The sequence below is a fragment of the Ambystoma mexicanum genome, chromosome 1p (assembly GCF_040938575.1).
Source record: "Ambystoma mexicanum isolate Mex_15411 chromosome 1p, UKY_AmexF1_1, whole genome shotgun sequence".
In the NCBI taxonomy this organism is placed as follows: Eukaryota; Metazoa; Chordata; class Amphibia; order Caudata; family Ambystomatidae; genus Ambystoma; species Ambystoma mexicanum.
The window spans coordinates 391,999,758-392,014,218 of record NC_090921.1 but is presented as its reverse complement, the minus strand read 5'-3'; the positions used below and the strand labels follow the sequence as shown (position 1 = coordinate 392,014,218).

Sequence of the window (14,461 nt, the reverse complement as noted above, 5' to 3'; positions counted from 1 at the left end):
AGATGGTCCAGTGGAGTTCGCCTCTGGGTTAGTTGGTCCCACTAACCCAAGGGCAGAAGTCGTCCATTCCGAAGCTTCTCTGTCTGAAAAGGGAGTTTCAGCACAGCAGCAGGGCTTCACCAGGCAACTGAACGGTCCAGGAGGATGCAGCAAGCTTCGTTCGTGGTTTCTTCGTTGTGTGTTTCTCCCAGTGGTCGACTCTGCCTCTAGTGCCAAAACCCTGGCTTTTTAAGCAGATTTCTCCCATTCATGCAAAGCATAGGCTGTCAATGACACATCAGGGTCGCTGTCCTGAAAGGACATCCAGCCAGCCATTCAGGACTGGTTGTATTCAGGCATTCCTAGAGGCAAAGGACAGGGGAGTTTCGGGACCCTCCCTCACATCTTGTCCTTCCAGACACACTGGAAACAGAGGCAGGCCCAGGGCTGAAGTGCACCATAGGCAAGACGAACAAAGGGCTCCAATCTGTTCGACGTACAGAGTAAAACCCAAGAAAGACCTCACAAACATAAATTTGCAAAAAAAGAAGACAGGGGCTGTTTTTAGAAAATGGTCACCCCTGGGTGCTATACTGCAGCTGAGGGATCAGCCTGCTGTAGAAAAGCACAATGGTAGGAAAAATTAAACCACTGCCACTAGCCATTTAAAAGTAGGGAGGGCAACATACAAATGTTACATGAGAATGTAGGATAAGGAGCTACTAGGTAACCCCCCAGCACTCCACTTAAGATGGTGTGTGCTGGACCCACAAAGAGAAAAGGTAAGTCAATTTCACTTTACTATTCTTGGGAACAGTAGTTTACACAAGAAACGGTATTTTAAACCTTATGAGAAATCTAAAGGATTTATCAGTGACACTGCACTGAAGGTGCGGTGTGTCACCATACAAAAAGTAGATGCATATGGAGTTTGTCAGACTCCCAAAACAGTGAAAACACATAATCCAAAGGTCAAAACACATGAGGCAGTGGGAAAAGGGTCTCACTCACTCCAAGGTTAAAATTAAAAAGTCCTACAGTCCAGCAAAAGAGCTGGGGGTCTCTAAGGTTGAAGGGAATTAGCACAGAAATGAGAATTCTCCCCAATATCACTGCACCAATATATGGCAGTATTCACATGCACTCCTTCACACATTATTCATGTTTGCTTTGCGCAAAATCCAATCATGAACAACCATAACAAAAAGTACCTCCAGAATAAAAAAAACAAAAGAAAAGGATCCAAACAAGAAAGAAGCAATAAACAAACAGCACCACAAAGTCCCATCAACCGAGTTCTCAACTACCCACAACTTACTAAATACAAGCAATAAGAAACCACAAACAGCAAAGACTAAACTCAAAAGACCATGAAAAACACCAATCGAAAGACAGACCTTCCAGGATTTTGCGGCATGAAATGGCAAATTTTGCGGCACAAACCTTTATTTATTGCAGCATTTTTGCAGGACAGTTTGTATTATCTGGAGGGTGCAAGATTGCCACATTGTAGGAAAGAGGCAGAATGCAAGGCTAAAAGAGAGTCGGGTGGGTGTCATTATGTATCTTTTGTATTAATTTAATAGGAAGAATCCCGGATGTCTCTGGCTTGGCAGAACATTTTAGTTTTGGCTAAATTTTTGTTTTAATGTGCATGCCTATTTAATAGTATTAACTAAATTGATCATTATCAGTTGTAATGCTGAAACTTTTCCCCTTCTAGGTTCTCCAATCCCCCATACACCTCTCTCACTAACGCACATCACACAGCTCACCAACTCCCCATTACAACTTGCATTCCTGAACCTCTCACTCTGTCATACAAATACTAACGTGCTATGTCACACTGTAAAGTCACAATTTGCACTTCCCCGCCCCTGCCAAACTCCAAATCATACTCCCAACTCACACTCTACAATTCCTCCCGCAATATACAGTCCATTATTTTGTGCTGCTTCTGCATCTTGCATCCTTTCTCCCATTCTATCGCACTCTTCACTCATCTGTTTTCCCAATCTACAGCTCACTGTCTCTTTCCGGCCAACCGCGTCCTCTCTGCTTTCTGGCTCACTGCTCCACCTGACCACACGCTCCATCTACTTTCTGTACCTCCGCTCGCTATGAGATTTCTGGCCCACCGCATCACGGCTTCCTCTGCTCTCTTGTGCACTGCTTCCTCCTCTGACCCACTGCTCTCCCTCCGCTTTCTTGCCTATCACGTCGCATCTCACCCATCACTCTTCTCCTCTCTCCCCTTTCCCTTTCATAGTGTGACTTTTTTTAAAAATGTAGATTTTGACCATGATCCTCAAAAAATGCGACATTTAAACCGAGGATATGCTATTTTTAGATAACCCATTTTGGAAATGAGCAGGTCACCTTATTCTCAAAGGCGACCTTCGCATTTCCACGAGGTTGATCTGTAGAGCAAATTGTGCGCTGGGCAGCTGCCTTGAATAGGGTTCTGGGATGTTTGACAGAAGTGTAATTATCTGCGGCGGAATTGGCCGTAGTCAATTTTCCCGCAAATAGATTTGCACTTCAGCCAAACAACCCAAAATGCACCTTTTCACCACCAATCCACCCCCTCCCCTAGTTAACTGCTTGGTCGCTGCCGCTTCCCCTACAACCCTGCGGTGTCAGATCAGTCTCTCCAACGCAGGACAGATCTGATGCCGCAGGGTCCCTTTTTAGTTTTGTTTTTGTTTTCAGACCCCCCCCCCTCCAATTTGGAGAAAGCAGGAGACACCCCTGCAACTCCCAAGGCCAAAATAATGAACATAAGGAGCGGGTGACACCCCGCAAACCCCGCTCCACATGTTCGGTATTTATAAAAATCGATCGAATGGTACTGGCGAAATAGGTCAAATTGTACCATTCGATCGATTTTTGGCAGTCAAAATGGGTAGGACCTTGAATAGAAGCGCTCTTCCAACAGTTTTCTGCAAGCTCCCAGCGCATCCACTGTAAAATGCGACCCCAAAAAATGCATTTCTATCCTGTTTGAGGAACAGAAATGCAAGCGACATAGCAGTGGTTTATACCTTAAAAAAAAAAAAAAAAAAAAAAAATCCATGACCGGGTCAAGAAAGACCCTGGGGGTCATTATGAGGTTGCCGGTCCGGAAACAACGGTACCGGTAAACTTGCCGCTACTGTTGTTTCCGGACCGGCAAACTACGAGTTCTGGGAGCGGGTGCCTTTCAGCCCGCTAGGTCTGACCTGGCGGGCGGAAGGGCACCAGCTTGCAGACCTTGACGGATGCACCGGCACTGTTGCACACAGTGCCGGTGCATCCGTCCTCCCCATTCCCATTGAGTCCAATGGAACTCGATGGGGATTTTCTTTTTTCCAGCGTCTGGCCGGAGGGACCGCCAGAAAAAAAAAAAATGACTGGCACCAGCCGTGCCGTTTTTACCGGCACTGCTACTGCCGGACTTGTAACAAGGCCCCCTGTCATGCAGTGGCACCCCCAGCTCCCGTGCGCGTTGGGTTGCTTACAATTTCTGCACATTTAAAAGTGCATCTTGCGTGGAAATTTAGGATGCACTTTTAAATTGTCAGAAACGCCCCCCGATTTACTCAGAAGTGAAAAAGGCCATCCGAATGGGCGGGCATATAAAATCCACAAAGGACACCTGAATGGGCACATTTTAACAAAATTTGCCCATTCAAGTGTCCCTTGTGGATTGGGCTGCTCTTTTTTTGGGCGCAAGTGATGAGATGGGTTTGCGCATTTCATTTCTTGCATGGATAAGTTTTGAGAATGTGGGACCCTGAGGATTTTTTTATTTTTTTTTAAATTGTAGTTTTTGCAGGTTTTTTTTTTGTTGCAAAAACGGCTGTTATAACGATTTTGCGATCCGGCAAAATGCCTAAGCTGGAGGGTCTGGAAAGAGGACGCCCACTAAGGAACACAACCCACGCATAATGCCTCGCCACAAGAAAGACAAAGAAGTCAGAAAAGACAGCAGAAATAATAAGAAATACCAAACCACTCGGGAAGGCACGGACCAGCATGATCCTGCAACCCCAAAAAACTCGACAAACATTTGAGATGGCCCAAGGAGACATACAAATAACAGAGCAAAGACAGACTGCAATGCTTGCTACCTGTTCACATACGACAACGTGGTAAACAAAAACAGCACAGCAACAACGATCTAACAGCCAACAAGCTTCACGAATACAGACCCAACCAGGACACAAACGGATGACAACTAATAAACCATCAGAACCCGGTCTATACCATGGACAATACCCCAACCAGAACAACAAATTGTAAACCATCACACTCACTCTACACCCCCTATATCACCAAGGCTGGAACAACAGAGGGGTAGCCACCCTATTTACCACCGGGAAATGAACCAACCCCACCATAAACCTTATCGGTCTACTCGACAAAGAGACTGACCAACAAAGAACCACCCCACCCAAAAGACCCAACCGGGAAAAACCCACCTGGAACGGAAACCCAACCAACAACACACCGGTCAAAACAAACAATACTAACAACAACACAAAAGGTAAATCCAGCAAACTACACTGCAGCCTCCTCAACATTAGATCCATGGCAAACCCATCAACAGAAATCAATGACCTAAGTGAAGGAGGCACAGATGTGCTCTTCCTTACTGAAACCTGGCTATCGGATAACTATAAAGCCATCGCGAACGAAGCAATACACGAAAATTATAAATTAATACACACCAACAGAGAAAAACGAAGAGGAGGCAGAATCGCAATTATACACAAAAAACAAACCTGTGCATTTCGAATCATCACAACCAACCCAGAAGACTATGAATCCCTCCAAATCAAGATAGAACTCAACGACCCATCCAACATAGTATTCCTACTGATCTACAAACCATCTTCTTACAACCCCAACTTTGCAACAAAACAAGCAGACGAGGCCGCCATGCTATCAACCCACCACAACAACCTAGGTGAAAGAGATCCCACCGATACAAACATAGATACAACAGAAGACACACTCAACAATTGGATCACCAAGGCCATTAACCAATTAGCACCAGGTAAAACATTCAAAGCAACACCAACAAAAACTGGCAGCAAAAAGGTTCACAGAAGAACTGAAAAAACACCCCCAAAAAAACAACTGCAACATGGAAACAAAATTGAAAGAACAATACACCAGACAAGACTAAATAAAATACCAAAGACAACTCAAACTGTACAAAGCAACAGTCCTCAAAGCAAAAACAAAATATAATAAAAAAGTAAATTTAAAAAAACTCCTACACCACAGAATAGGCAAACAATTCACAGAAAGAACTCCATCACCCCTACATACTTTGTGACAGACACTTACACCAGAGCAGGGTCTGTGTAGTAGCTGCACAGCGGTTACTGCCTCTGCAGGCTTATATATGTAGACACTTGCACCAGAGCACGGTGTGTGTAGCAGCTGCACACCAGTTACTGCGTCTGCGGGCATTAGTCTGCGCAGGTATTATTATATATATAGTCACTTACACCAGAGCACGGCCTGTGTAGTAGCTGCACAGCAATTACTGCGTCTGCTTGCAGAGCCTTTACCCTACCGTAAATGAGCTTCGCAGCAGCTATTGTGTCTATAATACCAACAGGCTGCCCCGTATAATTTCAAAACCAGATGTTTAGAAAATCATGTACTTACAATATTTAATTTCGACATGTTATAAGTACAATACAAGGAATTACAGCTTCAACGTGCATTCCTAGAGGTTGCAAAAGTGCTCCTCATAACAATAGAACAAAGGGGTGAGAACGTCTAAGCTGATAGATGCTAAAAGAAATGCATATAAAATTCACTAAAAGAACTGAATCGCATGTACTCACCTGATGCTGCCTGGAAACTGGACATGCGCGTTTCATAAAGGGTAGTTTTCTAGTTCCCATTCGAGAAACGGACCCTAGCAACGCGCGCCTCCACTTCATCACGTGGGCTGCTCTGCATCACATGGGTTTCAACGTCCGCCTCATCACGTGGGTTTAAGCGTTCAGTTCAGTTCATCATCTATTTTGCATGAGAGGAAAGGGAAGGAGTTGCGGAGCGATTCCTCCGTTGCAAAGAACACTGTTATTTCAGTGTTTTTTGAGGATATGTAATGTGTATCAAAGGGGTGAGACAATTTTGGGGAGGGGGTATTTCTATATATTTTGCGGTTTGTAATGTGCATCAGTTGAGATTTTCTTAGAGTACAGGTGGATTCAGTTCTTTTTGGGCTTTTCTCATTCAGATGTGCGATTTGCCCGTGGGAGATGTGTTTTATGGAGTGGGGCTGGGCACAGTGCGTTCCTCCCGTCCCAATGGGACTTCCACTGTACCAGTGAACAGTACAGCAAACGGTTAGTTATCCTCCCCGCTGGAGGGTGGCGGGGGTTTGAGGATTTGGTATGTGCAGCAGATGGGGATATGTGTTTTATGCAGACAGACGCATATGGGTACGAATTACCAGCATAACAGTTCGGTTCTTTTTTCTCTTGCATGGGGGCGATTATTCCCCGGGGAGCGATTGTTCATCTACCCCTTTGCAATGTGTGGAAGAGAAGGCTAAACTGAGGCATTGTATTGCTTTCATTATCAATCACACATTTAAAGTCCTTGTGAGACCCGCTAGCATTGGGTTTCAGTAGGGGTAGGAGCCGAATGTGTCAAGGAGGAGCTAGGAGAAACAGCCCACAATCAACAGATGTGCGTGTGCCTTTAAGTAACAGTCAGCCCAGTCATCTGGGTCAGCTGACTACTGACTATTTAAGGCCGCCTCTGTTGCCCTTGCGGCGTGAAGCCCTGAGGTGGAAAGGGCTGAGGACTTTGTGCTGTTTGGCGAATGGGCGAGCAGAGGAGCTGCACTGATGTTGGATCTACCCTCACCAGCACTGAGGACGCGGGCACAGAAACGACGCGATCATGCGGGGGGAGTTGCTGACTCTGCAGCCCCACAACGACCGCACACGACCTCAAAAGTAAGTCGTTACTTCTCATGTAATTCTGTCATGGAGGATTTAGACTAGGCAGTCCTTTGCCTTCAGCAGAAACTGTTTGTCTCGATCACAGTATCGCTAGGGTGGATGACGGCGAGGCAGCCACAAGTGAAGGCTGCACCATTAACAATCGTGTTAAACTCGTCCTCTTTAAATCCTTCCAACTCTACAAAATTGACTATGGCGGTCAAGGTTGATGCTAATTCCCAGGAACACCCTTCCGCTAAAAGCCCGACTTGTACTCACCCACTTTTTGGCTGTGACGAGAGAGCGAGCAGTGTTTGTGGAGTCTTGGGGGAGGGCGGAGCTTGGTGCTGCATGACGTGCAACGCGTGGCCGCCGCTCAGAGTGTGATGATGTGCGGCCGCAGTGACGAGGTGGGGGAGGGCGAGGGCAATGATCTTGCGCAGTTCCTCGGGAGTGTGACTCCAAGGGGTGAGAAAGGCAAACCCCTGGAGGTGCGCAGTGCAGACGCGCTCGTCCAAACTGATAACCCCTGCTAGCCTACGCGAGTATTGAATGTTTGTGAATTAGGCATAATCGGGACAATTGATGCCGACACACTGATCGGCGCGAACTCGCCGGTCGGCATGGCAACTAATCTGTCTATTGAGGCATATTATGATAATGTGTTTTGTCCACCTGGTCTGAGACCGGAATCCACATATCATGAGCCTGCCTTTAGGTGTGACGAGGCTATTGCTTCTCCTAATGTCAGTGTGATGGAACTGCCATTAAGAGATACAAACAACCTGGTGAGAGATTCCCTGGACGTTGTTAACAACGTATTACACAACCTAGTTCTTATGAACAAAGCCTGCTTTGAAAACATGAATAAAGGTATCATACCACCCGCTGACTCCCACCATAAAACTTCACTAAAACGAAATAACACACAATTAATGGGCGCCAATGAGGACATATGGCCAAAAGTATCCTATAAACGAGCAAAAACACTTGACCACTCATATAATGGGGAACCCTTGCATGATTTATCTGGCATACATTTGAATTCCCAATAAAGACTCCCATCTGTGAGCAGGAAAGAGCCCAAAGACACAGATTCATTATCCTGAAATGAAGCCTCATCGTACGAGGAACTTTGGATTCATCCTTGATGGAATGCCCTTTTCCCAAAATTCGGCGCAACAAAGCGCGTCCATCAAGTAAGGCTCACAATCAACAGAATCACGGGTCTATTACTGAGGTGCCCCCTATGATGCCTTCAACTTAGCTCCAAGGCCTACTAATTTCGTCCATGGCGATCTTTTTAGCCCCCTTCATGTAGTGGCTCTGATGAACTCTAAACTGATTCAACTAGAAAAAACTTGTGACCGTTCTTACATAGAGCAATATGAAGGTATTAAAAGAGTCGACACAGCCTTCAAATCACCAAGTGACGACAGAAAAAGTGACTCAATGGATAAAAAGCTGTTTGCTGAAGTGACCAGAGAAGCACTGGCACTATTTAAACACGATGGAATACGAACAACCGGGTCAAGACAACCAGGGGACACCAAGAATGAAAGTGCTTCAACAATCACTGATAAAAGATCTCAAGGCGATTAAGAGAAAATTCTGTCACAACAAAGCCATCACGACAAATTTGGGGAGGCTAGCCTGCAGGAAATTCAACATTCAGAGGTGGTAAACCTGGGGAGTCATCCGTTAGAACATAATGTGGCGCGACTTGAGGCGAGCAAGGAAAATTTGGCCCCAGAGGTTTCAGCAAGCAAGAACACGCAGTTATTGACCAAGATGGGACTCCAAACTGCGGCGACAAATGTCAGTTCAAACATTGCGGACATTTCATTTCATACTGCATTTGAACAAACGAGAAGCAATGCTAACTAAGCACGTCTTGATAACCAAACAGCTACAACCTCAAGAGCGAGCCCACAAACTGAGGAGGCATTAAGCTAAGATCCAACACCTCCTATATTGGCGCAGCAAAACACCTTTTCAATCTTCAGCGGTAGGTCACAAAACTCAAGTAATGTGGACAAAACTCAAATTCAAACACAACAAACTGTTAAGAAAATCACTAAGAAATCGAAAAATCTAAAGGCGAGGAAGAACAACACACTAAACGGAGCACAGAAGTTCCTCAGCAATATAAAAGTGGTCCAAAACGACATTAACAACCCAACTGCAGGCATTACACCACCTAACAAGAATCAAACTCAAGGCAACCTTTTGGGCCCAACCTCCTCAAAGCATCACTTAGCAAATCCTGTAAGCGCATTGAATGACATATCACCTGAGCTTTTAGATCTGTCAACATATGATGACCCGGAGTATGTAGACCTAGACGAATCAATGAATTCATGCAAGAATATTAAAAACATGAAGGATCAAATCATTTTCGTGCCCAGTCCAAGTGAGGCCACAAAACCCATTCCGGAAGACAAAGCAGATCTAGACAAATTTGCCTTGAGCGAAGGGCAAATTGATAAGGGGTGTTCTCGAGCCCCCGCTACAGAAAGAGCGACACACGAAAGAATCTGTCCCATTATTGTAGAAATGGACACAGCCAAAGCACAGCCTCAATCTTCACTTAGTCCGGTGTTCATGACAATGGATGAGAAAAGAAAGCAGACAATGGTCAACCTTCAAGCTAGTAGCTCACGGCCTAACTTTCGTCATCTAGACAAACTGGCCAACGCTAATGATTCACGTGATCAGCCTGTCACACCTGCCAGCATCCGGACATTTGGCAATAAAAGAACGAAAGTGATTGGAACCGCCGCAGAGAGAAGCACTGAAAAGACCAAAGTAAGCTTTCTTGGGATGGACAGCAACAAGAGCTTGGTCCATAAGTAATAAATCGAGAGACTGGAGTCTAATGACAATCTGATCTTAAATCGAGGCAACCTAATTAAGTTACTCCATCTGGTACCAAGCCTACGTGCGATAAGCTCAAATGACTTAAAAAAAGTTTCCAGACGAAGAGAAGAACGACAAGGTGGTCCTTCACGTAACTTCCTCTTTAATCGCATCAACAATATTAGAGGCTAATGTAGCCTTGTTTTCACTAGGTTTTGGTGTCTTTAAGTTTACAGCCCCTGAGACGTTAAATCTACCTATGAACAGAAAAACAGAATCTCAGAAGTTGGCGACCATGAACCCATGTCCGGCAGCTGGACAATTCAGGGGTCAAATAGGTTAGACTCAAAAGGGCACTCGGGGAAGTCTCACGAAATGGTTAATAATCGTGAAAAACCACAGCCTTCTACAATAACCCCGCAATCGCCTATGGGTGATTATGTAGGTGTACTTGATGGTCCAAATCCGCAAATAAGAATTACAATAAAAGGTAATGGAAGCTCTGAAAGTAATAAGGAGATTGCGCTAAAAACACCAAAACCTCAATCTTGGAACACACGCGGCTTCACACACTTATTTAACTCAAACTGGCTGGATGGTCTCCATATTGCATGTCTTCAAGAAACATGGTTAAGTGACATGCCGGTAGTAAATGAGTTTGAGGTCGCCTTACATCCAGCTATAAAATCACAAAAAGGACGACCAATGGCAGGTCTGATAACTATGGTCAGAAGAACCTCTGGCTGGCGGATTAAAACCTCGATTAACCACTCTCCTTACATTCAAGAGACCTCCACTGAAATGTTGAGACCACACAAGCATAGTACTGAACAGATCACAATACTAAACTTGTATTTGAACCACCTAAGAGCAGGAAGGCTAGATTACATTGATCAGGTATCAGAACTACTTGGCCGTTGGTTGGAAGCCTCAGGATGGGCAAATATAATCATCTGCAGTGACCTAAATATCAACCTTTTCAAGCCTTCAAAAATGGAACAAAAAACCTTGACAGAGGCTTGAAGTAAGGAGATGAGTTTACACAATATGCAAATACTGAATGGATCCACTCGAGAAGACATACCATCAGCACCCACGTGACACCGAGAGGACTTGTCTTCTACTATAGACTATATTTTTGTGTCTGAAGCTCTACATCCAAGAATGAAATCTCTGAAAGTCTGCAGAACACCGAAAAGCGACCACGATATGTTGTTAATGAAATTCTTACCAACAGCAAATGTTCAAACTTCAACGTGGGCTTATAAAATCCTGGTCGAATCTAATAGAGTACGCTTAAGATTAGACTACCATGAAGTTAACACCTTGACAAATCAGTATTGTCAACTTAGTACAAATCTCAAATACGACCAGGTATTGACTCAATTTAAATCAAAAAAGGTCAGCCTAAGGCACTCTAACTTGACTCGCGTACATTGCTTTGACCTCGAGATACTGAAACAAAAGTGATTGATGCAGGGTGCGCTTAGGAGAGCTAAGTCCTTAGGTGCTGACGATCGTAATCAGGCAACAAAGGCTGTGAAGCAAAGATATAAAAACTGGTTAAAGCTACACAAGCACTTCATGATACAAAACGACGCGGAACAAATGCGAACGACACTGAAAAATAAAAACACGAGGGATTTTTGGAGTCTTGTTAACAACACACAAGCTCCTCAAACAGCTTTACACGCAAGTATGGTCTCAGAATCATCTTGGATAACCCATTTCGAACACCTATATAAAGCAAACGAGCAATCGAGTGGGTGTGCAGACGCATCTCCTAAACCATGGGTCTTGACCTTTTTGAAGGACGACATTGTGACTATAATCAAGAACGCAAAAAGTTTGCGCGCCCCGGGTCCGGATGGTCTTACTAACTATACCATCAAACAGCATCCAAACTCATGGGGAGACTTATGCGTATCTTTATTCGACAGAATAAACAAGAGTTGCCGAACCCCAAAATCCTGGAAGTCTGCAGTCATCGTTCCGATATTCAAGAAGGGTGACAGAACAAGCCCTAAAAACTACCAGCCAGTCGCATTGTTGGACGTATTAGGTAAGATCTACGCCACAATGCTACAACAAAAACGTGTGACCTGGGCAGTCAAATCAAACCATGTAGACAAAAGGCAATCAGGGTTCGTAAAACAGGTGGGCTGCTTGCTAAATCTGTTAGTACTGAATTTGATAAAATGGAGGCGGTAAAATCAAACACTATGGTTTACCTAGCCTTCGTTGACTTCTCGTATGCTTTCGACACCATCGACAGGTCACTTTTGTGGGACAAACTGCGAAAATGGGGTTGCCCGGCAGACCTAACAGCAGCCATTCGAGAACTCCACACCGACACCTCAATTAAAATCCGTCTTGATCGCCTCATGTCCCCAAACTTTTAAGGGTGTAAAGCAAGGCTGTCCTTTGGCTGCTGCAATATTCAGTCTGTTTATATCGGACATAGGTCTAACAATTGACACAGTAAACTCATTTCCACCAAAAGTAGCTAATTCACACCTAAGTTGGCTACTTTACGCCGATGACTTGGTCCTAATGGACGTAACACCGGTCGGCCTCCAAAGAAAACTAAACGCTGTCTATCAATACGTAGCAGACAACTAACTCTTAATAAATACAAAAAAATGCGAAATTCTTGTGCTCAAGAACTTGAACGGCGGAAATTCGTGGAATGCGAAGAAATTGAAATGGTTCCTAGGTGAAGAATCAGTCCAGATATCACAAACTGTAAAATATCTTGGAATGTTAATAAATTCATCCATCAATGAAGGCTCATGGATTGCTGAAACCCAAAAGAAATGCAGACAACTGGCGAGCCAAGCTGTGATCATCCAAAAGAAATTTTCACTAAAACCGCTGCTAGAATTTTACCAACAAAAAGTTATCCCAGTCTTGATATATGGAGCAGAAAACGCATTGGGCTGCTCCTACGAAGTATGGTCGTCATTAGAGAACTGTTTCTGGACCAAGGCATTGGCTCTCCCAAACGGATCCATGACTGCTTATGTAAGATACGAGCTATCACTCATATCGATTCACACAAGGATTTGCTGGAGTTTGCTGGGTTTGTATCGTAAAACTCGCCTTCATGCACAAATACCACAATTTGACATGTTCCATTGTGCAACACCGGCAATCTCGAGCATTGTGTCGCTCTGGATCAAGAGATGCAAAGGGATACTGGAAGAACACAAAATCAGCTTGAACATGCTTCATGTCAACCCGAATGCAGCAAAATTAAAAATCTGGCGTGCTGACTGGGACCAAACTTGCACACAAAGAGCAGCCGCAAGAATGATGAGTGATGTGCCTCTAGAAACACGGGCATTCAATAGCCCACAACGCTATATTGAGCTGTTTCCAGATCCTCAAGCACAAAGCTGTTCATGATGTTGCATTTAAACATGTTCAAAACCAAGGAGCGATTACGCGTATGGAAATGTAACATAAATTTAAACCCAATGTGCAGATTGCAGACAAGACAAGGAAACCCTTAAGCATTTAGTCTTATTCTGCACTAAACTTCGATCAGAAAGAACAATCCATCTGAGACCTTGGAGCCTAAATCACCCCTCCCTCTGTGCAGACGATTGGTGGGTCTACATGTTTCAGGGAGTAGACATGAAATTATTACTGCCTTTAACTTGTTTTTTAGCAATAATTGAAAATCGTTTAAGTATGGCTTTACTTGATGGACAATGAAAACAATCTATGTGACATAAAGGACTGATGGAGGGGTGTATTAGGGGACTGTTGATGTTAAAATTGTTCTGTTCTGTTTGTGTGTATTGGTTGTATTATTTTAAAGGTTTGTATAAACCGATACAAAATTAAAAAAATAAAAAACTGAAAGACTCCACGCCGATTCGAACTCAAGACTTTGTGATATCGGGCCTAGCTCGTTAACCATTACACCACTATGTCGCAAGTTATGAAACCGTTTAAATTCTACTTTTAACGTGAACTATCACATGGTTCAATGATGGTCCCTTTTTTATTTTAAGCTACATCTTAAAACAAACTGCATGTGCGTTTCTGAAAGTTTGCAGGATAGAAACAATTTACTGTAAGTATTTGCCACTTGTGCTTTTCTTGAATAATACTAAATTTAAAAAACAGTTCAATCCAAAATCTGTTACAGTGTAAGGCTTTAAATTTCAAACATGTATTGTGTACATGTTTTCCAAAACAGTATGGTCGCAATATTAAAGTGTGTGTGTTTGGACATTAATTCATGCGTTTCACACTGGACTGTACAAACTGTGATAAATACAGTACAACCATAACCTACTGATAATAATTATAACTTATATATCAGAGTATATGCACGATCGTGAAAACATCATTTACAAATGTTGCTAAATCTTCAGATTCAGGGCCCAATTCATAGAATCCAGCACAGAAGCAGTGCAAGTGCTGCGCGCCGAGAAGGAGCGTGCGACACACATGCGCCAGCTGTGGCGCAAACCAGCAATTGCACAGCACGCGTATTCATGGATTTTCCGAGGCATCAGACGCTGTGGCGCAATAAACACCAAGCAGTGCCAGTAACGCCCCCAACACGCCCCAATGCGCAGGAAAAAGCCAGTGAAATGCCCAATACAGCGCAAGGCCCTGCGCCCTCCATGGCCCAGCACACAGCTCCC

At 44.1% G+C, this 14,461-nt stretch overlaps 2 protein-coding genes across 5 annotated transcripts in view; one reads left to right on the top strand and one right to left on the bottom strand.

The window, feature by feature from the left end:
* The window catches only part of LOC138570930 (SURP and G-patch domain-containing protein 2-like), a 906,804-nt gene that overhangs the window by 747,445 nt on the left and 144,898 nt on the right, over positions 1-14,461 (bottom strand). For 2 of the 3 annotated variants that reach the window (XM_069649157.1, XM_069649159.1), the window contains exon 1: positions 5,826-5,912. The exons of the other annotated variant lie outside the window; for it this stretch is intronic. The gene's annotated coding sequence lies outside the window, so the exon portion shown is untranslated. Of the gene's footprint in view, positions 1-5,825; positions 5,913-14,461 lie in introns of those variants that run through there. 3 annotated transcript variants of the gene reach the window in all.
* LOC138570904 (uncharacterized) overlaps positions 6,008-14,461 on the top strand; it is a 125,449-nt gene continuing 116,995 nt past the window's right edge. The window contains exon 1 of one of the 2 annotated variants that reach the window (XM_069649155.1): positions 6,008-6,109. Coding sequence is in view for 1 of the 2 variants with exons in the window: in XM_069649154.1 (XP_069505255.1) it covers positions 6,898-6,953 (56 nt within the window). In the remaining variant the exon portion in view is untranslated. Of the gene's footprint in view, positions 6,954-14,461 lie in introns of both variants that reach the window. The other variant, XM_069649154.1, reaches the window with a different exon arrangement.